This window comes from Heloderma suspectum, chromosome 7, assembly GCF_057233095.1.
Source record: "Heloderma suspectum isolate Gila_16-S chromosome 7, 16-S_ref, whole genome shotgun sequence".
In the NCBI taxonomy this organism is placed as follows: Eukaryota; Metazoa; Chordata; class Lepidosauria; order Squamata; family Helodermatidae; genus Heloderma; species Heloderma suspectum.
The window spans coordinates 106,098,344-106,124,492 of record NC_139464.1 but is presented as its reverse complement, the minus strand read 5'-3'; the positions used below and the strand labels follow the sequence as shown (position 1 = coordinate 106,124,492).

The 26,149-nt window shown below is 43.7% G+C and overlaps 1 protein-coding gene across 5 annotated transcripts in view; it reads right to left on the bottom strand.

Annotated features, from left to right (window-relative positions):
* The window catches only part of SLC26A5 (solute carrier family 26 member 5), a 50,054-nt gene that overhangs the window by 2,514 nt on the left and 21,391 nt on the right, over nucleotides 1-26,149 (bottom strand). For 3 of the 5 annotated variants that reach the window (XM_084811473.1, XM_084811476.1, XM_084811477.1), the window contains exons 2-18: nucleotides 24,635-24,838; nucleotides 22,160-22,299; nucleotides 20,127-20,237; nucleotides 18,673-18,854; nucleotides 17,436-17,600; nucleotides 15,620-15,772; nucleotides 15,396-15,478; nucleotides 15,154-15,301; nucleotides 13,982-14,095; nucleotides 13,371-13,448; nucleotides 10,392-10,487; nucleotides 7,869-7,975; nucleotides 5,909-5,978; nucleotides 4,187-4,279; nucleotides 3,101-3,211; nucleotides 1,697-1,909; nucleotides 1,132-1,186 (exon numbers count right to left, since the gene is read on the bottom strand). In XM_084811473.1, the coding sequence (XP_084667599.1) occupies nucleotides 1,132-1,186; nucleotides 1,697-1,909; nucleotides 3,101-3,211; nucleotides 4,187-4,279; nucleotides 5,909-5,978; nucleotides 7,869-7,975; nucleotides 10,392-10,487; nucleotides 13,371-13,448; nucleotides 13,982-14,095; nucleotides 15,154-15,301; nucleotides 15,396-15,478; nucleotides 15,620-15,772; nucleotides 17,436-17,600; nucleotides 18,673-18,854; nucleotides 20,127-20,237; nucleotides 22,160-22,299; nucleotides 24,635-24,838 (2,123 nt within the window). Of the gene's footprint in view, nucleotides 1-1,131; nucleotides 1,187-1,696; nucleotides 1,910-3,100; nucleotides 3,212-4,186; nucleotides 4,280-5,908; nucleotides 5,979-7,868; nucleotides 7,976-10,391; nucleotides 10,488-13,370; nucleotides 13,449-13,981; nucleotides 14,096-15,153; nucleotides 15,302-15,395; nucleotides 15,479-15,619; nucleotides 15,773-17,435; nucleotides 17,601-18,672; nucleotides 18,855-20,126; nucleotides 20,238-22,159; nucleotides 22,300-24,634; nucleotides 24,839-24,995; nucleotides 25,140-25,542; nucleotides 25,633-26,149 lie in introns of those variants that run through there. The other 2 variants (XM_084811474.1, XM_084811475.1) reach the window with 2 other exon arrangements.

Below are 26,149 nucleotides of genomic sequence, written 5' to 3'. Positions count from 1 at the left end.
TTAAACCCTTTCTCCTTCCTAAACAGCTAATCGCTATTACTGCCATTAATTTTACTAGGGCTCTGTGCACCGGAGGCCAAGCTATTGCACATGTGTGGCTAAGCCAGGGCACATCTGAGTGCCCTTAAGTAGCGGTGCAGTAATCCAATATAACCTGCTTTTGATAGTTCTTTTTACCATTCTATATCTACAGAATCCAAAAGCCAAAAGTCCCAGTGGACCTGCAGATTGTTCAATAAATTGTAACAGGCGATGTAGAGGAAAAATCTTTCATTGGGCGATATAAAAATGCAGTAAATAAATAACATGACTAAATGCCAAGCTAGATTAAAGCTAGACACAATTTAAGGATCCACTATCTAACTCCTCAGGTGTGGCTTCAGCAGGTCATTCCCAACAGTCTGAAGTTGCTAGGATTTATGAGCAGATCTACCTTAGCTCTGTCTGCTGCTCTTGTATCTAGGCGACTTTGTTGGTGCTGTGATCATCTGCAGTGCAGGGAGGGAGGGGCATATTGTGTACTAGACGGAACTAAGTGGGCAGCCAAGGGGGCACAGCTCAGTGACACAGCACCCTTGTGCAGAGAGAAGGCCTCAAGTTCAATCCCAACGCTCGGCGTCTCTGTTAAGAATAACCAGGTCATAGGGAAAGAACTGTGGCTCAGAGAACTGCTGCCAGTCAGATTAGATACTACTAGCCTAGACATCAGGGGGAAAACAGCTCATATTGTGGATGGGCAACTGGTGGCCTTCCAGATGTTTTGGCCTACAACTCCCATCAACCCTAGCCAGCATAGCCAATGGTGCAGGATGACTGGGAGTTGCCAGCCACAATATCGGGAGGGCCACAAGTTGCCCACCCCCATTTTAAATATTTGCTCTCAGGCACATTCTAAGTTTGGTGTGACTAGTCACAACATTTCTACTGCACCAGAGTCTGTGTCCATCTAGCTGACTCTGTCTCTCCGACTTGCGCTCTCTCTCTCTCTCTCTCTCTCTCTCTCTCTCTCACACACACACACACACACACACACACACTATTTAGAGTCTAGAAAGACCACTGCACCAACAAAACGATGACTTTAGCGAGATTAGTTCATACTTCCCCCGCACCGCAAGCCCTCAAACTTACCATTGCAGCCAGTTATATATACTGCAATGCCAATTTCTTCATATTCTTTTATGATCTACAACAGTGCAGAAATGAACTTGCAGTTAATATTCTTGTATCTAACAAATCTCATTCTCACAATACAAAATACATACAAATGTTGCTAGAAGCCATGCTATTCTTTAAAGCTCAGCCATTATACTGTAAATACTTGTGCTTTCATAAGGGAAGAAGTTAGGGGAAAATACAGCGCTTAAATGCCTAAACCTGGTGCCTTCCAGATGTTTTTGTCTACAACTCCCATCAGCCCCAGCCAACACAGCCAGTGGTTAGGGATCACAGGACCGGTAGTTCAAAATGTCTGGAGGGCACTAAAGGCATATGGCCAGGGGCCACTCTCCTGTGCAAGGCTGACAGAAATGAATGGGAGCTCTTCAAGCCACCTTCCACTGTCTTCTGCTCTTCGACTTTGTACCTAGCCACATGGAGCTTTGCTTTGTACAAGTGCTTTGAATGGCATCATGTGCTTTGAAAAGACAGTGCCATCAGGGCGTGGGGTGCAGCAATGGGGACAGGAACCACATACCGATTTTAGGGCTTTTACTCCAACAGAATCCACAAAGTTCACAGGTGAAAAGTCCAAAATGACTGAGTGAATAGTGGTCACTGGCGCCACAAAACGTTCAAGTTCTTCAGGACAGGAGTTCTGCACAGTAGCATCTGCTGCTGAGAATTTTCCATTGAGCGGTAGTTCATCGTTCATCACTTCGTGTTTTACACTGTTCTCCATGTCATTAGTCTTTGATGGAGGATGAACAAATGCATGATTTAAGTACAGGGTGTCTTTAAAAAAGATTTCTACATATATTACCAGCACAGGATGTCAACTTGACTTTACAAAAATGCTAGTTCTATATGCACATTTGTTCTCTACATAAATAAATGCAGATAGGTTGATTCTATGTAAATACCTATATGAAGAGTTTTCATATTGATATTTCCATGTGTGTGCGTGTGCGTATATATGTGTGTAATAAAGAATAACTATCAGTATTAATGTATGGTTCAGGTATGGGGAATGCATGGAAATCAAGATGTTTTGGTCTACAACTCCCATCATCCTTCACCACTGGTTATGTTGGCTAGGGCCTATGGGAGTTGTAGACCAAAACATCTAGAGGACCGCTTGTTCCCCACCCCAGGCATAATCCTATACATGTCTACTCAGAAGTATGTCCGATTGACTTTAACGAGGCTTACACCCAAGTCAGTGGGTATAGGATTGCAGCCTACACCCCACAAGTCCTTTTGCTGCTATTTTTGGCCAAGTCACTGATGATTTTGAAGAGGAAGAATCATACTCTCAGTATCCACATAGTCAAACAGTCTTGTGAGTGGGGTGTAGAAAAAATGCTTGTTATCTCAACTGAAAAAAATTAGGATGTTAAAAACCTGCAGTCTTTCTGCATGGAGCCATTTTTACAAGATCATGACATTTCCACCTCAAAAAACAGTTGTGTGAATCAGTCCCTGGGCTATCGTTACACCAGAATAAACTTTTATAAAGCTCATTTCAAAAATCTGAATCTACAGCAGAGGATTCCACTCTCACGGTTTGTTGTTTCATGCCTCTTGAACATGGACGGTGCCTTTTGGGAAGAGCAGTAGGACATGCGAGCTGTTGCTGCGGCAGTTCTGTATTGCCCCACCAGGGGGAAGAGTGCTTAAAGGATCAAACCGACAGCTACTACCTCTGATACACATCTCAGTGCCTATTCATATAATGCATCTCCAGCACATTCCCAAAATCACAACAGGTTGGATCCAGTTGTATCATACTTCGAGCAGACCCAATGAAATCAGTGGGACTTGGGTTAGTCATGAAATTAGCACTTGAGAAGGGGGAATGTATTCCCAAGAATGCTTCTTAATTTCTTAACTGCAGCTAAGGAGGAGTCAGTGTGCCCCATCCCATACATGTAACACGTACCATTTTCAAGACTGCTTTCTTCTTGTGTTCATGCAGGTGCTTTAGTTCCTTGGCATGCCTTTTTTGTGCTTTTTTCCTTGCTGCCAATATTGCACAGGGATCAACACCAGTCTACCGTAGAAAGGAAAACAAACTCAGATAAGCTCCATTTTGTAAAGGAGTACCTAAGCTGCAGGCTTTGGCCTGTGAAACCGAACATAATAATTTTGTTTATCTTCAAGGTGCTGCAGGATGCTTTGCTCATCTTCTAAAAGGTCACCTCTCAGTAGTTATTAAATAAGTAAAATTAATTCAGCTGCTAAATTGGAGAATTAATTTATACTCCAAAGCATAATTTTAATGCAACTGTGATTCAGGGCAAACAAAAGGAGTTTTGGAGATATTAGAAGGCAGGGCTTTGGCTTGATTTTTTTAAAAAGCAGTGCCTATCACATCTAAACAAAACATGGAAGCTTCAGGAATGTTGGATAACTCAACATCTAATGTTAACCCCCCCCCCCATTAAAACGTAGTACTCAGACCTCTGTATACTTCAGTGACAAGCAAGATAACTTTTAAGCGCGCCAAATTAGATTCTATGTAAGCATGGGATGGGGAACAAAACTATACACAAACACATACTTGAGATTTCAAGTGATTCAAGAATTAATCCATCAACTATTCTTAACTCAAACCGGCTGGGGCAGAAGGCTTTGCTAACAATGCTAAATATAGCACAGGGAACTTAGAGCTGAAACATATGATAAGCAGACGCACGGGATGTATCTGGTGCTGGGTTGCACCACTTCAGACTGCAGAAGACGCTCCCATGTCTTAAAAAACACACCACACCTCCCTGCAAGTAGTAAACTAGCATGTTGAGGAGACTGGATGCCTAGAACTCTATCTGTGTATGGCAGGGACTTGTTTTTAGATGGGGGAATGGTCAAACATATAGTTGCCTCCCCTTGTAGTCTGAAGTGATATAATCCGGCACAGGTACATTGTACGAGTTCATTATTTGTGCAGTTTGGCTATTAGCTATAAAGTGTTTTAGATATTTTTTTTGAACAGGATAAAGGGTAGAAAGGAAATGGTGATCCTCACCTTTTTCTTCAGTGCACTGATATATAAATCGCTATTGGCAAAATAGAGTGATGCATTTGCCTGGAATATTTTGATTCCAGGACATTCTTTCACCTAAGGAATGAAGAGATTTTTTTTTAAAAAAATTAAGCACTCCTTACTCAACCTGGTGATATTGCTATTAAATACACATTTGCCAGAACTTGTCTAAGCACCTAGTGTCCATCCCATAAGTATGAGGGGTGCCATCACCCTGGAAATTATTGTGCATGTGCCACTCTGCACAAAGGCCCGAGATTAAAGTTTCTGTGGCTCCAGCTTCCTTAAAATAGATAAGAAGGTGGGGGAAAGGCTGAAGGACCACATGGCTACATTCAAAAGCAGGACGCTGTGGTGATGTGAGCAGTGTTTAAAATGTGAACAACTGCCCTCTTCACATTTTGCTCCCACAGCTCCCTACGCCACCGCTACCTGCAATGCTTCCCAAAGAGGACCCGTATAAACGCTGCTTTGACGAGCTGCTCGCTCTCTCTCATCCTGCAGTAAATCTCGCTTCCCTTTGGCACCACAAGCCACCCATCAAACTAAGATGTACCACTTTGGGATCACTGTCCTGGTTGACAGTTGACAACCTTTCCGTCTCACCTTGTCCCAAGGAAGGCTCTCAACCTTAGAAGTCTGCCCAAGAGCGACGTTAGGGCAGGCCACAGGCTTATACATGCATTTGTGATGTGGCGAGAGCTCTCACACAGGGCCTAGACTACCTCCGCTTCATGGCAGGAGACATTCTCCTAAGCACACACCCCCCCTCATAAACATGAAGCCACTTCGGGAGCCTTTTCTGGCTGAAGCGCAGGATAACACTGCTATAAATGAATGAATGAATGAATGAATGAATGAATGCACAAAAACCTTTCCATGTCTGAAAGAAGGCACGGATTGTACCACCTCACAAACGGGCATCAGTCTGTTCTGACCTGCAGTCTTTAGATACACAGCCTAACACTACTAAGAAGTGTTAGGCTTGGCCTAAATCGCTCCAAGTTGCAGGTGGTGCTTGCCAGTTTTGAATGCTTCCCCCATGTGAAAAAAGATCTCCCAGCAACTAAAAACTAGCACTTCAGCAAAAAAGTTTCTTACCCAGCTGCAATGGGTTTCTACTTGCAGGGAATGCTGGACAACAGTAGAAAAATCTTTGGTGGGGAGAGGACTTCACCCCACTTCCAGCCATTTTTCAGTGGGGGGGGGAGGGTTCCCTCCCTATGTAAGCTAATGGAGAGCCATTGGCTTGTATAGGCAGCAAAAAAGCCCCCCTGCCAAAAGTCAGCTGGGAAGGGCCCCACCAAGGACCCTGTTGCCCCAAGGTTCCTGGGTAGGGGGTCGACTTCAAGGGAGCGAACGACCCATGCCGAAAACTCATCCCCCACCAAGGAGCCTGTCGCCTGATGCGAGGTGCACTTTGCCCCCTGCATTTCTCTGCAAGGAGGACTCCCCCCCGCCCCCGTACAATTGAATGGAGAAATCACTCCATTCACTTGCAGACAGGGAAAACAGCTCAGGGGGCACCTCAGCCGGGCCTTGCAGGCACAGGGGCACCCATTAGCACCATGATCGGGACCCTCACGTTATGGGATCCAGCTTCTCCTGATAACCAAGGCTTTGTTACTGCTCCTTTCTATCTTAATCAAGGAAAACACTTTCTTTGCTTCTTAAAGGGTACTAAATCTCTGTATACTCCCGTACCTCTTCATACTCTTCAACATCATAGTAAATGTCTGTGTCAGGAATCTGGCCAAGGATCCTGTACTGTGGACTGCAGAGAAATAGTCATAGTATTAATAGGGTACAAAAACAATCTCTGTTAGAGGCACCCGCCTGGGGCTCTTACGTCTTTGCTTGGTCCCAAAGCCTGGTGCCCATTATCCAAAAATAGTGGCATCCCCTCGTGGGTGGAAAACTTAAGGGGCCTCCGGTGGGAGAGTGAAACAAAAATAAGAGGAGGAGAGGCTACAGCAGGGCTGGGCAACTTTGGCTACAATTCCCGTGATCCCTCACCACTGGCTAGGGTTGATGGGAGTTCTACAACAAGACATCTGGAGGGTCACAAGTTGCCTGCCCCGGGCTACAGGAAATAATCAGGCCACAGGGCTATGAAAGCCAAAACAGCCTGGAGGCTGTTGGAGCTGAAGAGAGAAGGGAACAGGACTTGGATGGCAAAGTGGAATGGAAGGAGAATAGGGGAATGGCACTTAGGAAGAGCTGGGGAACCCCTGTGTGCCCCAGATCCTGTCACACTCCTAGGAAACACATTTAGGGTACAATCTTATGCATGTTTATACCGAAAAACATCCTACAACTCCCATGCTGGCTGGGGAATGCTGGGAGTTGTAAGACATTTTTCGGTCTAAACATAATAGGGTTTTTTAAGATTGTGCCCTTAAAAAACAAAACAAAAAAAGAACATCTAAGATTTACACCATCATCAGCCATGATCATTCCAGTGTTTACATATATGAATCAAAACAGGTTTTGCAGCTTGGGTCAGTGTTCATCAAGAAGCAGAGAGCAAGTGGTGCTGTCACTAACTTAGCTTGCACAAAAGTCATCAACTAAGTGAAAATCTACAGCAGGGGAAAAACAGGTTCAGCTCCCAAAGAAAAATGTACGTATTGAATTCTGCATAAAGCTGTGCAAGGCTACAGATTTTAGAATTAACAGCAGCTCACTCAGACAGACAGCTCGGGTCGCAGTTTCAAAGGTATTAGTTCGGGCACATTTTGAAGGCTGAAATCAACATGCATATATACACATTCCTACCCTTCAAACCTGCTATTGCTAGAGGGTCCGAATTGGGTAAGGACTCCAGTTGCAACTGATGACACCTAAGACCATTTTGCTGCCTTCCCCCTCCTTTTTCAAATCCCATACAAGAAGCTTGCTCTTGTCTGTACTTCCTGTGTATGACTAATCTTGCTATTTCTTGGCTGTTTGTGGCATAAAATTCTTTTGGGGAATGAAGCCCCAAATAACCAGTAGGTCTCTTTTGCTGCAATTACGTTGCTGCAGTACCTGATCAAAGGCCAAAACAATGATTTCTGCTTAATCAGAGAGGCATTAGCAAAAATTCCAGTAGTTTGTAATGTCCGTGACCAATGCTAAATATTAAATCAGGCATAAAGTAAGTTGGAAAATTAACTACTGTATAATTGTATGTGTGTTTAATGATCTAAAGAAATTTGATATAAAGAATGCTGCTGAACTGTTTATTGCTCCTACCTTTATGTTTAATTTAGCCTTTAATGTTCTATTTTAAATTTAGATGCCCTTTCAAAGTCTTGCACCACTGTACAAATGTCTGCTACTTCCAGGGGTTCTTCTTTGTGACATGCCTCCAATTACACAGGCAGGGACTGATTTGGCTGGGAGGGGTGGAAGCCGCCACTGTTCATCAAACCAAGGGCAAGCAGAGGGAGTGCACTAGGCAGCCATCCGGGTGAACTGCTCCCGGATGGCTGTCTAGTGCAATTTTTTTTTACAGAGGATGAGCTGGCTTAGCAAACTGCACTGCAGGAACAAAACAGTACAGCGGATGAGCTGGCTTGGCAAACTGCGCTGTTTCCACTAGAGAAAGAGTTTGCCCCCTTTTACATCCACCACCAAGAGCCTTCAGTTGAGAGCATAAAGGTTTAAAAGTTAGCCTCACCTCTGGGTTCTGTACACAATGGTAATCATTGCAAAAGCGATAGAAGTGAGCAAACCGTAGTCTAACCCCAGAAAAACAGAGGCCAGAAAAGCTACAATCCAGATAGCCTGAACAAACAAACAAACAAACAAACAAACAAGTAATCAGAAATATACTGTTTCTCCTTTTTAAGAGACCCCCCCCCCCAAAAAAAAAAGTCTGGTTAGGGTGAGATAAATACAAATGCTCAGGCTGTCTGTGTGGAAATAATACCCTATTTTGAAGCCCTGTTCATGTGATAGAATACATACCTATTTTTTCTTATAAATAATAGGTCATGTAATGAGGAAAACTTCCCATATGTGTGTTTCTTTCTCTTTGCATCTCCCTACTTATGCAAATATCATGAAACAGAGAAGGGCTAACTCCACACATGTTGAGGATAAATGGAAATATGGTTCCAGGCAGTTCTCAGCTACAACTTCTCAATGCAGATCAGAGTGAGAGCAGCCGTGGTTTTCGAAGAGTCATGCTCTGACTTTTGCTCCTGCAAAGGCAAGGGCTATGAATCTCCCACTTCTCCATGGGGAACTGGTACCATTGCAGGAGTAAAAAAGACAAATACAAAAAGGCTTCTCCCCCGCCACCCACCAACCCCACCACAATTCTTAAACTTGCAAAATCCTTCTCCTATGTGCCTAGCAGCAAATGCAAGGTTTCTTGGTAGCACCTAAAAATGTCCTGAAAAACTTGTGCGTTTTAAAAAACACCACCACTGCCCAGGGATGTTACACCCATAAGGAAGGCTGAGAGTTCTCTCCCTCCCTCCCTCCCTCCCTCTGTCCCCCCCCCCCCCCATAAATGACTGTGGCTTCTTCCAGGTCTCAGGAATATCTTGTATGAGTTCAGAAAAGCCAACTACAGCCATTGCCAGCCTGGGTTTGGAGGAAAGGAAGTGGCTTTGGCAGGGGGCGGGGGTCGACCACAGAAGAAAAGCCCCCCTTTGCCACTTCTCTCCTGCAAATCACACTCGCATAAACACCTAAGAAGAGCCATTCTGGATCAGACCAAAGATCCATCTAGTCCAGCATTCTGTTCACACGGTGGCCAACCAGCTGTCAACCAGGGACCCACAAGCAGGGCATGAGCATAACAGCACCCTCCCACCCATGTTCCCCAGCAACTGGTGTGCATAGGTCTACAGTCTCTGATACTGGAGGTAGCATACAGCTATCAGGACTAACAACCACTGACAGCCTTGTCCTCCATGAATGTGTTTAATCTCCTATTAAAGCCACCCAAATTGGTGGTCATTACCACATCTTGTGGTAGTGAATCCCATGTGCTGTGTGAAGAAGTGCTTCCTTTTACCTGACCTGAATCTCCTACCAATCAGCTTCATCAGATGACCCTGGGTGCTGGTATTATGAGAGAGGGAGAAAAATGTCTTCCTATTCACTTTCTTCACACCATGCATAATTTTGTACACCTCTATCATGTCTCCCCTTACTTGCCTTTTTTCTAAGCTAAACAGTTCCTGACTTTGAAACCTTTCATCAAACGGGAGATGCTCCAGCCGCTTGATCATTTTAGTTGCCCTTTTCTGCACCTTTTCCAGCTCTACAATATCTTTTTTTAGGTGTGGTGACCAGAACTGTACACAGTATTCCAAGTGTTGTCACACCACAGATTTGTATAAGGGCAGTATGATATTGGCAGTTTTATTTTCCATTCCTTTCCTAACAATGCCTAACATGGAGTTTGCCTTTTTCACAGCAAAAGGGCTGACATTTCCACTGAGCTGTCCATCGCAACCCCAATATCATCTTCTTCGTCACTGCTAGCCCATCAGCTTATATGTGAAGTTGGTATTTTTTGCCCAAACACTTCACAGAGGAAAGTGGTTCCCAGGGTTTCAAAACAGGAGGTGGAGGCTTTAGCAGTGTATCTAATCCAACATGGGCAAGGCTACAGCTTAATCTGGTACTAGCAATCTTAATCTGGTACCCTTCAAAACATTCACTCTGGTCCATACAGTCTCACACTGCTCCTACGTGGGCAACAGGCTATGCATGGGAGGCAGCCTTGGAGGACTAGACAGGGCACACAACTGTTTGCTTCCTCATCTTTTCATTTCCAAATAAGCAAGGACTTCCTTTACCCCAGGGGTGGACAACTTATGGCCCTCCGGATGTTTTGGCCTACAGTTCCCATCAGCCTTAGCCAGCATAGCCAATGGTGAGGGATGATAGGAGTTGTGGTCCTCCAGATGTTTCAGCTTACAAGTTGCTCACCCCTGCCTTACACACGGGACCTTACATTGCCTAATCAGTCTGCAGTATATTTTTGCCCTGTTCTTCACAAGCTCTTTACATTACTCATTTAGGGCCTGGAGCTTCCCTCTGCTTGCATTGTTTGACTCCCATAGTGCAACTTTTTCTGTGAAGTACAGGAGTGCAGGTGGAATGCTGGACTACTGTGTAAAATTCGTAGTTGCTGAAAGAAACATTAAACATGCCCTTTGATCTGTATTAAGCCACTCACCAGTTCAATCTTGCTGGTCCTCCAGAAGTGAGGGATATCTCCAAATTGTCTGAACATGCCTTTCAGGTTGACCATTACAATTGCTGCAAGCACAGCCTAGGAACATATTTTGGGAACAGTTTGATTTTCTTAATTATTTTAAAACTGTGTTGTTAAAAAAAACTTTCCAAGATATATAACTAGTAGGATTTATCCAGAAGATATATTCTTATGCATACATTCTTTAAAAAATCAAACTGTGAAAATGTGAACATTCTGGCAATCAAATGTCCCCTTTTGATCTTTTGCTTATGTGGACACACATTTCATCAGAAGCCAGTGAGATCTCTTGATGATAATAAGCAGCAGATTTTTTTTTGAGTGCCTATAGCTGGCAGTCTTTCTAGATGACCCATTTAAAAAGAAATGTTTGCATTCTAAGGGTGTGAGTCAGCGTAAATTAGGCACGCTAAGTCCAACTGATTTCACTGGAGAGAGTTAGCATTCTTAATTCTCCCTTATTGGAATCAACGGAAAAAACTGGGATTCCCACAACAGTATTTTCATGTTTTCTATCAGGGGTGGGCAACTGTGGGAGATCTGGGGGCCGTTTTGAACCCCCAGCAAAATTGCTTAATTTGTCCATTTTAGTGCTCTGTAGCTGCTATGGAGTGTCATTTTGTTTGCTGAAAAAGACTGGTGGATTTGCATTGCGGACTGCATCTGGGGATGGTGGGGCCCACTGTGACCTGTGGGCCGCAGGTTGCTCGCCCCTGCTTTATATGCATGGATCACTCCCTCCTCAGCTTGTGATCCTGAAATGAGGAGTAATATGTTGTCTCGTTACATTTTAGCTTCTGAAAAGAGAGATTCACACTGTTTTATTAAGATAATGGATTAATGACTTTGGCCTGCACCACTTTCGGTCCTGGATTTCTCCATATTTTAAACTTTTATGGCCAGCATTGGTCCAGGGAAGTTACGTGAACCTCATTGTTTATATATATATATATATATATATATATATATATTTGTATCTAATGTTAGTCCTATGTAGAGTAGACCTAACATTGGATGCAACCTAATTTCTAAGTTCTAAGCCAAACCTCTTATGCGGTTGCCCCTACTGCTCTTCCTCTCCCCTTTTGCCTCTTGCAGAAGCTTCAATTTTGTATCTTGTCACCCCCGCCTCATTCTTTATTTCCATTTAGGTCTATAGGGCTATTGCCTGGCCTATCCACAGTAAATTCATCTCATCTTTTATTTGGAGCTTCACACCACACACTTTCCCATCAAGGTGAACAGGTGTCTTGCTTTAGAAAAATGCTTTGGGGCAGGGGGTTGGCTAAATTAATATCTCAAGAGCCTAGTAACCGGTAGGCCCAAGATAAAAGTGTCAGCATCTTTGCATGTGCTCAGTGGATCAAGCCAAGACTTCTCACTTCCACTTGGCATAAGCCTAGAACTTTACAACAAGCCTCCCACTAATCATTGGCTCGTCCTGTCCCAATATTCTGGAATCCACAAGTGCGCAAGGGAAAATGTCCGCTGCTAGGAATTTTGCATAATTTCCCCCTCAGTTTTACTGCACTGCCTTGACATTTGCAGAGTTTTCCCTCCCTTTTTACTGCTCTGCCTTGAAATCTGTGTATTTTTAGCGATCTGCCTCACTTGTCTGCCTTGACATTTGCGTATGTTTTACCCACTCAGTTCCTGCTCGTCCTTGAAATTTGTGTATGTTTAGCCATCCTGCTCACTGCTCAGTAAGCCTCATGTACATCTGACAGCTAGCAACAGAGACCAGTGGAGGGAAGCGACAAGCACTGAGGGGGCGGGAGGAGCTGAAAGTGGCTGGCAGCTGAGGGAGAGAAGGAACTTTACAGGCAGGTGTTATTACTTCAGTAAAACATGAAGCAGCTTTTTTTAAAAGGGGGTTGCTAGCAAAGGAAGCACTTAACTGGAGGATGAAATTGACAAGGACATTGACAAGAAGGGGATATTGATATGTTTAGCACTTGCACAAGACTCCCAAATTATTATTTTTTTAAATTGCGAAACATACTCGTGTTCATATGGACTTAGAAAATTATTTCCTTTTTGCAATCTGATGCAGGGGAAGCACCAAAGTGGAGGATGAAATTGACCAGGGCATTGACAAGAGGGAGATATGGCTATGCTGGCTTGTGGTCTTGGGCACTTACGCAAGACCCCTAATTTTTTTTCTTAAGTTTGCGAATGCCTTGCTGCATTCACAAAGGCTCAGAAACTTTGGCGATCTGATGTGGGAGCGGGGAGGGAGTTTCCCTTGTGAGCCAGAAACCCCAGTGGACCAATTGCAGAAAGGGTGCTCACGTAGGGAATGAGGAAATGAGGATTTCTGCTGCAAAGGCCCATGGCATATACGCTGGCACCAGCCTGATAGGGACTGAGGGAGGAACAAGCCATGGCAAGTCGCCAGATGGGTGATTATCTGTTGGAAATAACAAGCCACCCACCCTACCCTGGCTTATTCTCAGGGTGGCTTAGTGTGATGTGCAAATTTGCTCTAAGGCTGCAATCCTATACACATTTACCTGGGAGTAAGTCCGATTGAACTCAGTGGGGCTTATGTCTGGGTAGGCACTTCTCGGATTATGTTGTAAAGCAGCGGCAAGTAAGGAGAGGTAGTGTAAGCTTCCCAGAAACAAAAGAGACCTACATAGAAATCCAGACCAGAAAGCCTTCACTCCAGTTGTGGATATCCAGAAAGGGCTTTAGAAAAAGCTGATGCAATCTACCGAGAGCCAGCAGATACAAAGAGAACAAGCCTAATATCCAGTGATGACGAAAGCCATTAAATTAGCCTGCCATGCAATCCAATCCAATCCGTAGCTTGACAATGCAGTACAGAACATTAAATCAACATTACAGATTGTGCAACGGTTTAACAAAAGGAGTCTTTATTTCTGCTTAAGCATTGATTTAGACCTGAATGAAAACATATAAATAAAGATCCCTTACCTGGGGCAGTGGTTCAAAGAGGTAACCAATGGCAACAATGACCAAGAAAACCATGATTGAGGACAGAGTGCCGGCAACCTGAACAAAAGGCACACAAGGCAAAACGTCTGATGAATGCTGCTGAGGATTAAACCGATTTTTAAATGCACGTCTGCCAGTAATCCTGACAATTTTGAGGGCTCATTCCACATGTCCTTCTCATTTGTTTTCCTATATACTTTTTAGGAAATTAAAGGAAAAAGTATCCAAACTAAAGTTATATAGGCCATGTGGTCTATGTACAGGAGCCAGAAACCGAGTAGTGAAGTCTTGGATAGAACGCTGGACTACGGAGATCTGGATCCAGATTTGTGGTCAGCTGGGGAAATCACTCTTAAATACACAAAGGGCACACTCCTAGGCATGTTTAGGCAGAAAAAGGTCCTACAATTCCCATTGTAGCTGGGGAATGTTGGGAACTGTAGGACTTTTTTCTGTCTAAACATGCCTAGGATTGTGCTCTAAGCTACTCAACAGGCTGTGGATAAAATGAAATAGCCCTGAATGGGTAAAATGGACACACCACACTGATCTTGTTGGATCAAGGAAAAGGTAAAACTCAGCCTACGTACCTGAGTCTTTCCCCCAGTACCCTCCTGAACGAGACTCCGAGACATTGAGCAAGTGACAGCAAAGGTCTGGAAAAAGGATCCTGTGGAATTACATATGCCTAATGCAATGAGTTCCTGTGACAACAGAAAAGAGGAGAATAAAAGCATATTGAATGTTGTCAAGGAGTTCCAAAGATAGTACTTATAAGGATGGTGGTTAACTCCAAAATAAGGAACTGCTTTACAACTAATTGGTGGAAAAAACTGACATAAAAAATATTCAGGCACTGAATTTTACAGGATGCAAGGCAACATTCTGAGTTGTGGCTAAAGTCCATAAACACAAAAGCCACATTCCAAAGTCTTTATAAAGCAGAAAAGGCCTACAGCCACATTGTGGAATTTAAGGACATAAGGACATTGTGGACATAAGGGTCCTATGTTGCTATTAGATTGACTTGATTAGATGTTGGGTGTAGTGTCAGAAAATCTATCTAGTGAAAGCATCCCCTCTTATCAACTCACAGGACTCCTTGGGATGAGACATAAGTCCAGCATAGGTGTAATATTGCCAATCCAACCATGGCTGTCAGATCAGAAATGTTACATCTGCATTGGGCCATACAGAATGTAGGTGGGCCATTTTTCAGACAAATGCATCTTCAGCAACTAAAGCTGTTGGGAAGATTCCTCACTGATTTCAACGGGCTTTTGATCCGATAGTGAGAGATGCATATTGACTTGGTTAGCATGTAATGTCAACTCATAGCTTAAAATACCCATGAATTGGAGGAGCTTATTTAATCCGTGGGTTGTCAGGGCCGAGAGCAAGTGCACTGCCTCCTGTGTGCTTGCCGCTTACGCTTTGCATCCACTTTGCTAAACAATCCAGGAACACCCTGTACCTTTGGTGTCACTTATGACATCCAAACCTTGCACTCTGGGTTGTTGAGTGATAAATAACCCAGAGTCTGAACCTATGTTGGGTTAAAGCTCTGGGTTGTTTAACCCTTAACAACCCAGAGTGCTGGGTTCAGACACCATGACTAACAATCCAGAAATGGAGCGTTCCTGGGTTGTTTAGCAAAGTGGATGCAAAGCAGAAGAGGTGAGCCATGCACTTGCTCTTGGCCCCAACAACCCACGGGTTGTCATTATGTGAGAACTGGGCCACTGAGTCACAGTTGAGTTACCTGATTTCCATCAACTGTATAACCGTGCTTAAGAGCAAAGATTTTGGCCATTGAGATTGTCATGGAAAATCCAACAAGCGCTATTGCGACTGCATCCACAAATACTGCTGAGATGAGGCTGACATCGGGTATTTGTGGAGGACGTAAGCTGCAAGGGATTCAAAAGAGAAAAGACGATAAATGAACTGGCCATATTAAACTACATAGCCATAAGGAAATAACATTTGATTCCTTGTCCTTACCCTTTGGGGATACTACCAACAACATCCACTCCGTAAGTCTCTGACAGATTCATTCCAGCGGAAGCTCCAGTACCAATCACCACCTTAAAAAACAAGCACACACAAAACAAGAGGTAACTTGGCTAAAATAAGAAAACCTCAGAAACTAACTTGAGAGGGAGTTCTGTTTGCATCTCTGTCTGCACAGCGAAGGACATTTCAACTAAGTTTAAGACATAACTTACCACAATGATCTCCATAGGGATCGGAACAGGCAGTTTCTTCTTAAAGCGGTCATTAATTTCCTTACCACTTAGCAACAAAACCATACAAATTAGTCCAACAACTAAAGCTGCCACGTTGGTCTTTGTGATGTTTGAGAACACAGCAATTAAACTCTGCAAGACAACGAAGTGTGGAAAAGTATTCATAACTGACACAGTCAAGGGAGAAGCAGAAGCAAATGATGACGTGGAATGTGTTCTTGGATTCAGAAACAGCATCCTGAGAATCTCAGTTTTTATTTAAAAAACAGTATTCTGAGTATCTCAGTTTTTATTTAAAAAACAACACATTTTAGCCCTTATGGGTATAAAGGTAAGCTTGAAAGAAAGCGGACAAGCTTGGTGAAATCTTCGAAGCTAGGGGTGGAGAAGCAGGATCTTTACTTGTGTGTGTGTATGGGGGGGCTCACAGCATCTCTGGAGCTGAAGCTGCAGAGTGCTAAAAGGGTCAAATTTAGTAGTGCTAATGGGGCCATTTTTTAATAAAACCCCAATTTTGGAGCACCCCAGAGTGTGGCCTGTTAAGGGGGGGGGTGTCTGGGAGCAAAAATAGCCTCTGGACCCCCTGTAATTGCCCACCCCTGACATAGTCTGCACCCCAGGCAACAACAGAGCCGGTGTGGTGTACTGGCTAGAGTGTTGGACTGGGAGCTGGGAGACCTGGGTTCTAGTCCCCACTCAGCTATGAAGCTCACTGGGTGACTTTGGGCCAGTCACAGACTCTCAGCCCAACCCACCTCACAGCATTGTTGTTGTGAGGATAAAATGGAGAGGGGGAGGGTTATGTACTCCGCCTTGGGTTCCTTACGAGAGGAAAAAAGGCAGGATATAAATGTAATAAATAATAATAACAAGACGGATCTCCACTGAGAGAAAAGGGAGACTACTGGAACAAGGAGACACAAGGAGGATTCTAAAAATCAGACCTTCCCTCCCTGTCCCCTACTTAAAATGTAATTGGGATAGATGCAGGTTTATACAAAACTTTCTGTCACTGTCATCTGTGGTTTGATCTCCAAGGTGACATGAACAGATGTTTGTAGAGATGGATGAAACCCTTCAGAAATTTAACTAGTCAATTTTGTTTTATTTTATTTTATTTTCCCTAAAAAGCTGATTGGGGCAGAACCAAGTCAGTCAATGTCACATGTGCTTTGGTCTGACAGAACCACCAGCCAGGTCCTGGGCAGCAACAGGGGTGATCAGCTGAAGACCAATCTACACTTCTGGTATCAAACATGGAGCTAGGAACTTCAGCTGTTGTTTCCCACTGCAAAGCTAGTGGGGTAATATTTGCCATGGAAAAGGGCCAGATAAGTAATGGGCTAAGCAGTGTCTGCCGCTTCTCCCCTGCAATCCCCCCCCCCGCTACTTTCCTCTACGTGACCCTGTAAATAAGCACTTGGGAATCATGGCTGGAGGGAAAACAGCTGGAGGGATTTCAGATAACAGGTTCAGCACACATCCTTCCTACCATGGGCCTGCAGTTGAAGCAGCCGCCCTTCCCCACCACTGTTTTGCGATGCAGATGTGATAGTTGGGTTTCTTAGGTCTATATATGCCATCAAATGTGTACAGTGGCCTTGAGACATTAATATCGCTGCCTATAATATATGCCTGGAGTCCCCACAGACACAGCTCTTGTCCCCTGCCAGGCCCTCTGTCCCTCCTGATTTTTATTTTATGAACAGTGAGCCTAGGCACTTTCTAAGCCCAGTTGGCTATAAACAGCAAAGAATGGTCCCATCATATGTCACTTCATTATATAATTACTTACATAAAGAAAGGAGAGGGGTCCACTAAATCTTTTAGTCTTAATCCCAAACAGATATTTTAACTGGGAGGTAAAGACGTGTACGGCTGCAGCAGTGGTGAATCCCCGTACCAGGGGCTCAGTAAGATAAATGGCTACAAATCCAAATCGAAGGAGTCCTAAACACAACTAAGATAAAGAAAAAAGAGTCACATTCTAGGAATCACCACTGCCTTCTAGTTTAAGTCAAAGAGCCACGGACGTGAGAAACTACTGCCTTATTACCCCTCATCTTCAACACAGCGGATCAAGCACAACTTAATCTCCAATAAAACCACTTTGTTCCCCTTTCCTTAATATGCAGGCCTCCTCCTTCCTCTCCTAGCCCAGAGAGCTGAAGCATGCCAATACTACCAGGTCTCATGTTTGTGAGTTGTATCCAATGCTGTCTGTCCACCAGTGTAACTGAAACCACTGGCAGAGCAGATTTTCCCTCCTCAGCCCCCAAATCTGCTCGGGAGGGTTGGGAGACCCTCTGCAGATTTGGGGGGGGGGGCTGCATGTGGGAGGAAGCAAAGGGAAGTCCCGTTGTGCGAGAGGGAGTCTGCTCACACAATGTTGGACAGAGCCCCATGTGATCTGCATGCTGTGGGGAGGGAATAGGGTATGGCTAGGGAAGTGGGAAACATAAATAGCAAAGGTGTCAGGAAAGCAGGCAGAGGTTTCCTACCATAAGGCAAGTGACGTGCTAATGGGACACTTGTAATCAAGGTGGCCTGAAAGGGGCCACAGTGGTCAGGAGCTGGGGATTAGGCTATGCCTATTCTTTGTCCCTCCCATGACTAACAGAAGCAGCCTAAGTTATGCAAAATAAGCAATTAGGCAATTCTGCTTAATTTGCCCAATTTATACCCAGGATTCAACTACTCATGTCATAAAATATTGTGCTTCTTTGGCAGAGAACTCTATTTTTAAGAAGAAAAAAGTACAGACAGCCATGTTTATGATGTGACTTGGCCACTACCAGTTGAGGACAGCATCCTGTAGCCCCCACCCACCCACAGACTGAAGCTATTTTCTCCAACATTTTGGTAGAAAGGATACATCCCATGCCATTTTAGGTCAGGGAAGATTAGAGTGTGCCATTTCAGGTCGCATGGATGTACTGAGTGGGGCTTACTGAGCTGGAACTCTTTACAGGTATGTGTTTGGCAGCAACATTCAGATGTGCTCCTAGATCAAGCTTCTGTAAACATCTTACCTGCATGATCCCCGAAAGCAAGGTAACTGCAACAGCTACTTTCACCCTCATGTCATCTCTAGCCTTAAAGTTCTCAAGATCTGTGCTATTGGTAGAGTTGGTGTCCATAATGGCGAACTTTTCATCAGGAGCTTCTCTGACAGCAACTCCGCCAATCATCAAGCTGATTACAGCAAACGTTCCTGCAAGAGTGTGGATTTAGGGGAATAAATGCTTATCATCACTCTCATCAAGAAATTCTAGAGAAGCCTACATATTCTTGCCAGCAGGGTTGGGGTGCATGTGCAAAGTGGAGTGGGGAGGGGGCAGACTCACCTTTTTGGAGTGCTGTGTAGTTCATTTCCCCAAGGACGGATTTTTCATGCCAGCTCCAGGCTTGGGGGTGGGAGAAACCCTGAGGCCTCTTCAGCGAATGAAGGGGCTTTGGGTCCAACAGATTCAAGGCCGCCTCCATCCCACCCACAAATGCCATGTTTCTGGCCCTGCCACCAGAGCCACAGTTATGCCTGTGGAGCTTTCCCAGACGTAACTGGGGCGTCCAGGGCAGATGTACCCCCACCCTGGCAGTGGCACTCCTTTTCAAGTGCTCAAAGCACCTCCACCCCATCCAACCCCCTCCTACTCAGACAGCAGTCCAAGGGATTTAGCATTGCTCTACCCATCACCTTCCTAATTACATATATATTTATTTGAATGTTCAAAGTGCTGCACATATAGCACAGGCTTTTGTGTTATTGGGAACCTTGTGATATTTGCTGGTTTTGTTGGTAAATGGTTGATTATACTCTCTATTGTTTAAATTGTTGATAATATTTGCTCTGATTATTTGTTTGTATACTTTATATACTTTTGTCAGCATTGTAAAAATAAAAAATGGAAAAAAAACAAAACAAAGTGCTTCACATATCTCAATAATCTACAAAACAGCTATTAGGTAGGGCAATGTTATTATCTACATATTGCAGAAAAGGGGCTGGTAGAGAGGGTTTTGTCTAAGGCAACTAGTGAATTGATTGCTGAGGCAGGATTTGAAGTAGGGGCTTACTGGTTTATAACCCAGTCTCTTAACCACTATACTACCCTGGCTTCTATAGAAACGCTGCTGGATTACAGGTAATTAAAAGGGATTGTATTGTAATTTTAAGCAATTAACAGTGGCATTAAAATGTGCTGGCCAAGGTGATATAGTTAAGTTTGCGTCAAAGAAGTCAAGATTTAATTTTAGGGCAGCCATTTCTGTATGTGGGTTATGGGAGTGGGTTATGTGTTTCCCACGCAGCTGAGACTCATGCATGACAGATTTGGACTTCAACGTTTAGAAAAGGCTTCCTGTAAAATGATGGAATGTTGGACAGTACTCATCCTGGGGCCCACCCCATTACACTTCTAAGATAAAAGGGCATGTTATTTACCAGATGTTTAAATAAAACAATGTTTATGTGTTAAAAGGTTACCTATTGATATGTGTCTGGACGTTCCAAAAAAAGTGTACAGAAAGACTGGATAAAAGGAAGAATACAGTCCAAATACTGGGGGCACTGCTGCCAGCAATGCATAAGCTAACCCTGGGAGAAAAAGGAAAGAGAGACAGAAAACGTTAATGAGAACAATTCAAGATTCTGAACAAATTATATTGAAATTATTTCCTCCCACCCCACTTGCTTCTGAATTAGCAGAAGTGGGGGGAAACCAGTCCACAGGAGGGTTGATTTGGCCCAGAGGCCTCCAGCTGTTCAGGTAGGAACTACTCCTGCAAGTCCTCTCACAACCAGTCCAAATTTCATACGGACTTCGGGACTTTTGGAGAGCAGGAGTAAATAATGGCAAGAAGAAAAAGTGTAGAAAAATCTATACATCTGTCAAGGGTCAGTTGCTCAAGGATTTACTCAGTTAAATCATGTATGTTGTTTGCCTATGAGAACTAAAGTAAGACAGACATTGATGATGGGAAAGATTGTTGAGTAAAATGCTGTGTGTTATCAAGTCTTTCCACATTAAGATTCACCATGAATCCTAGAAAGGATGGAGATTAAACTAACTCGGCACAATGTCTACGTTTCCTACCAGTGAAACAAATGGAAGGGTTGGAATGTTCTAGAGTGAGTGCAGCAACTCATCATCGGGTCACTAGAAATGCCAAAATAGTTGGATTTGTGACAGAAACACTCCCACTCTGTGGTCCTTCAATTCATAGGCCAAGTGCTTGTTGATGTGGTAATCCCACCTGCATCTGAGTTATACTACTTTACAACTGCAGGTGGGGGGTCTCATGACTGAATGCTCCTCAGTCCCCCAAAATGAAAACAAAATCCACGAAGACAGAGAACTGATTTGTTTGGGACAAATGTTTTAACCTAGCCTTCTCCCTGACATGCCAGTTCTCTATGCGTAGGAATTTTATTTTTTGGTATCAAGGAGTATTCAGTCAAGTGAGCCTCAACCTGCAGTCTGGTGGTCACACTCAGGTACAAGTTTACCACCTCAGTGAGAACTAGGCCATAGCCTGAATATTCTTTTTATTTGTAATAGTTACTGAAGAAGACATATTTTGCTATGTTTGCATGCTGCCCTTCCTCCAAGGAGCTCAGAAGTGCATGTAACTTGCTCAAAGCAACCGTGTAAGTTTTGTATCCAAGCGGGGATTTGAGCCTGGATTTTCCATGGCCAAGCTCACCGCTCTAGCCATTAAGCACACAGGCTCTCATACAGGTTGCTCTCAAGGCTGACTGGGAAACCATTTGTTTTGTGATGGCCCCATGTGCAAATGCAGCCTATATTAAAAAGTTGTCTGAGGGAAAATTTAGCCTTCTGTTGGAAGTGGAAAACTTTGACACATGACACAATTTTCATATGGGGCACTTCCAACAAGAGAGTCACCACATGAAAATTGAGGGGGTACAGTCCCATGAGAGGAATGTATGAACTCCACTTAGGGCGCAGTTCTATGGTCACTAGACAGCAGCTAGACAACCATAGGATCGGTCGATTCCTGGAGAACTGCCTCCCTGCCCCTTCTCCCACTGACTCGTAGCAGGGCAGATCGTCTCCGGGCTCCAGGATTGTAACAGCAGCGCAAAGAGGGGCAAAAGGGGGCGTTCCCGGGGGCGGGGAGTGCGGAACTGCCGGTACAACACCTCCTGTGTGTCATCTGGCCTCCCCACCCCACGCTCCAACTTCCCGCAGCTAGACAGCCAAAATCAGCCCTCTAGCCGCGAATGCAGAGCAGCTGAAGCGTGAAGGAGAGAATCCCCTCCGCGCTCCTCCCACCATGCATTGGATAGGCGGTCACCTTCCAGTTTGGAGATGGCCGCCTATCTGCATAGGTTTGCTCCCTAATGGACATTTGATCACCTAAGGTCTGGTATACAGTATTAAGCTTTCTACATGTATCCACATAAGCTACATGGCATTGTCATGAAAAGCCAAAGTCAGGCATGGCTGTTCTGAAGCTTCCAAAAACGAAGAGGAAAAGTTAAATTTCACTAACCTTGAGGAAGCTGCATGACCCCAGTGCTTATTCCTGAGATAATGTCTCCCAGCAAATATTCCTTCACTGGATAGCAGGGGAGCCATGTAAAAATTGGGAAAAAACTACAGAGAACAGATTTTGTTTTCTTGGAAGAACAACTGAAAATACAAAAGGAAAAAAGCAAAATCAGCTGAATGAAACTAGCAAGATGTAAATTCTTCGTGTGTATGCACAATACGATTTTCATAGAAAATATATTAGTTTACCAGTGGTACTAGGTTTAGCCTTTGACTAAGTTAGGGCGCAATCCTATGCACGTTTAGACAGAAAAAAGTCCTACAACTCCCAGCATACTCCAGCCAGCTGGAGGGCTTTTTCTATCTAAACATGCATAGGATTGCGCTCTTAATCATGGGATTTACAATGCTGTCCTAAATCCAACAGTATTCAATGTGGCTTGCTTCCAGGTAAGCGAGTATAGGATTGGAGCCATAGTAATTCCTTTCTTACAACTTGCCTGAGTAGGTTACAGTTATCAGCTGCTTCTGCCACTTCTCTAATCTACCATTATCTTGGAAGGATTATTTGGGAGTGGGGAAAGAAAAGCAGGACTGGGATGTTCTGAATGGGAAAAACCAGAGGAAGCATATGGCAAAGGATTTCACTGGGGGTTCCCTTCCCTCCCTACCCATCCCAAAGTTTAGCAGTGCAGCTGTGAAAGGGAAAAGAGGCTTAGGAAGGGATAGGATTAGGGGCAGCTACAGTGGGAAGAGAGAAATCCTTAAATGAGGGACTCTCTGCATTAAAACCTGGGAATTGTAGTTCAGTGAGTTTGCTAAGAATTCTCTAATTTCCCTCATGGAACAACTGTTCGCAGGGTTCCCTGGAGAGATGAAATGACTATTAAGCCTGAGCTGCCCGCAAAGTCCTTTATAATATAGAACATAGAAACTAAAATTAGACTGTGATTATTCTGGGTAAGAGCAGGGATCCTTCCATTACAGTTTTCTTTTTACATAATCTGTCTTTGGTAGGATTTACATTTAAATGATAATTCTCACTGATCCAAAGTCCCCTTTTACTCTGTCAGGACAAGAATCCTTCAAAGGTTGATTTATGGTGCTGGGGAAAGGGTCAGTGTCAACGAGATCATAGCCTAGAAAGAAAATGAAAAATTAACAAGACAAGTTTGCAAGTGTGTATGTATATGTATGTGTACAATAAACACACACACACGTTTGAAAGAACAAGGGAAACAATTCTTCACCCTGTCACTGTAGGAAGGACAAGCAGCAATGGGTTTAAACTTGAGGGAGGTAAATTTAAGGAAAATTTGGGAAATTTAGGAAAAACACCTTAATGATAACAGTAGGTATATTAGATTATAGGACAAAGGATTAACTAGGGAGAACTAGTTCAGTCACTTTCAACACTAAGATTCTCTTAATGTAATACTTCACAGTACAATAATCACATAGCTTGAACTTTTTGTAACTAAATGATTTCAGACTATTATTATAATCACGTATTTACATAGTTCCATCTATGCACATGGCACTTTACAAAGAATGAGAGGTCAGGTCCCTATACCCTAAATAACTTACAGTACAGTGATAGTTTGGGGAAGCAGAGAAGGTCCACACTACACATTCTGAAGAATCAAATGGCACAGCCTGCATGGGAATGTAGGAAAGGGACTGAGTCCTTGCATGCTCCCCTTAATTAAGAATTTAAAAAAAACCCTATTTGGCAATGGAAAGCTAGCAGATTAGAAGTAGATTAGGCCCTTCCTTCTGTCATGCAGGGAGGCTATGGGAGTTTTAAAAAAATGTGTGTGTGTGTGTGTGTGTGTAGGTAGGTAGGATCCAGATTTAGTCAAACTTATAGACTGAAATCAATGGAATTTAAATTAGTCATGATTAATCCAACTCTCATAGATTTCAGTAGGTCTACTCTAAGTTTGACTAAATCTGGATCCAACCTATAGATGAGACCATCATGCAATCTTCCCTTTGCGTTCTAAAATGCTAAGTCCCAGCAGGGATGTACCACATTATTGTTTATGAATGTATGGATTGGCTCTTACATTCCCATTGAAAAGTGGTGCAAAACTATTGCATTTTTGTTTGCTTTTGAGAGACTCAGTGACAGATTCAAGAGCTGGGATCCTGAGTTCTTGTGAGCAGAACTCTGTTCACAGGATGCTCCCACTGGCAGAAGAGGGGGAGTTGATTTTCCCCAGTTCCTCCTCCTGCGGTCCCATTTTCCCCAAAATCGGCTCCAGAGGGTTGGGGGACTCTCCAGAACAGTATGGGAGGTGGTGCTGGGGGTTGCAGGGCATATCAACAGAAGTTGCCTCCCACACACACTCCAGGTAGCAGAAACCTCCACTGGATCAGAGTCCCTTCCGTGTACAGAAGGGCAATGCAGGATCCAAGGCAATTAATGTATTGAATGAGGTCCACCATGCATAAAATAGCTAAAATGCCCTACCGACAAGAATGTGCTATCTTCTGACCAAGAGGCAGAGACATCTTTTCCTTCTTGTGCAGCTGCTCTTGAAGGGTCCCTTGGTTATACACTCGCCTCTCGACACAATACATGTGGTCTGACCCATGGTATATTTCATGTTCTCCAGCATGTTCCATAGTACATTTCAGTGAAAGGGAGTAGAAGAAGAGCTGCTCCTTGAAATTGCTATCAAAACAGGCACATGCAAAAAGGACAATTTTTGAATAAAAAATAACTAGGAATGTTTCTTCATAAAACAGGAAGAAAGAGGCAAAGAAACTATCCCACCACTGGGGCTATGTAAGACACATTTTTATTTTCACCAAAATTAAAATACACTTACCCAGAAATATTGCGGACACCAGTATAATATGTTCTTATTAAATTCAAATTTTAGTTGCAGGACAGATGACTAAAATATACACAGCACTAGTTTCTGTGACCAAAAACAACAACAACTATTCACCAATAAGACACAACACCTTCCATGGGTTGAATGGGCTAACTCATGGAATGACCCTCAAGTAACTTATCTTCATGATCCAGCACTCAAAAGCAGTAGAAAGTGCACCACTGATAACGCCACTTAGCAATTCTAAAAAAAACCCACCCCTCTTAAAGTGAAGGTTTCACCGAAACCTCAGAGCTTACAGATATACGCTCTGTTTTAAATAATGTTCCAAATCATAAACCTGTGTTAAATGTCACAAATTCTCAATGTTTTGTAAATGAAATTAACTTTAGTCTTCCTTTTGGAAAGAACTATGGGTTTAAAAATAAAAAGTAAACCCATTAAGGGTGCAATCCTATGGCCGCTAAACAGCGGCTAGACGGCCATAGGATTTTTCGGTTTTCAGGAACTACCTCCCCTCTCCCCCACCTCGCCTCACCGCATTTCCAGGGGCGGGGCGGGGATGGTGCATCATCTGGCTGCCTCCTCCCCCGCTCCAAACTGCTCTGGCTAGACAGCTGTAATCAGCAATCTAGCCGGTAATGCAGGGTGGCCGGAGCACAGAGAAGATCCCGTCCACGCTCCGCCCACTCTGCATTGGATAGGTGGTCACCTCCAAGTTTGGAGGCAGCTGCCTATCCCAATAGGATTGCTCCCTCTGAATGTTAAAATATTGGGGGCAGGGAGCAGGACTCCTGCAAGAAAAAGCACTAATCTTGTAGTGCAGTAATAGCTCACAGAAGAATAACATAATTAACAGAACAAGCAAACAAGTCAGATAGTTGAGAAGGCACAACCAAATTATCATGTGAGGGCTTACCAGATACCTCCCGGTTGGTCCTTCTAGTTGGTATAGTTCATTACTCATGGTGCAGAGAGGAACAAACAACATTTCAACTATTCCTCTTAACAAAACAGCATATAATTATTACTATTATTAACGAAAAATATGTATGTTTAAATTGATTCATTAATGCCCTTTGTCCAGATGATCCTACATGGACTGACTAAAACTAATTATTTTTCTCCTTCTCCTGGAAGCCTAA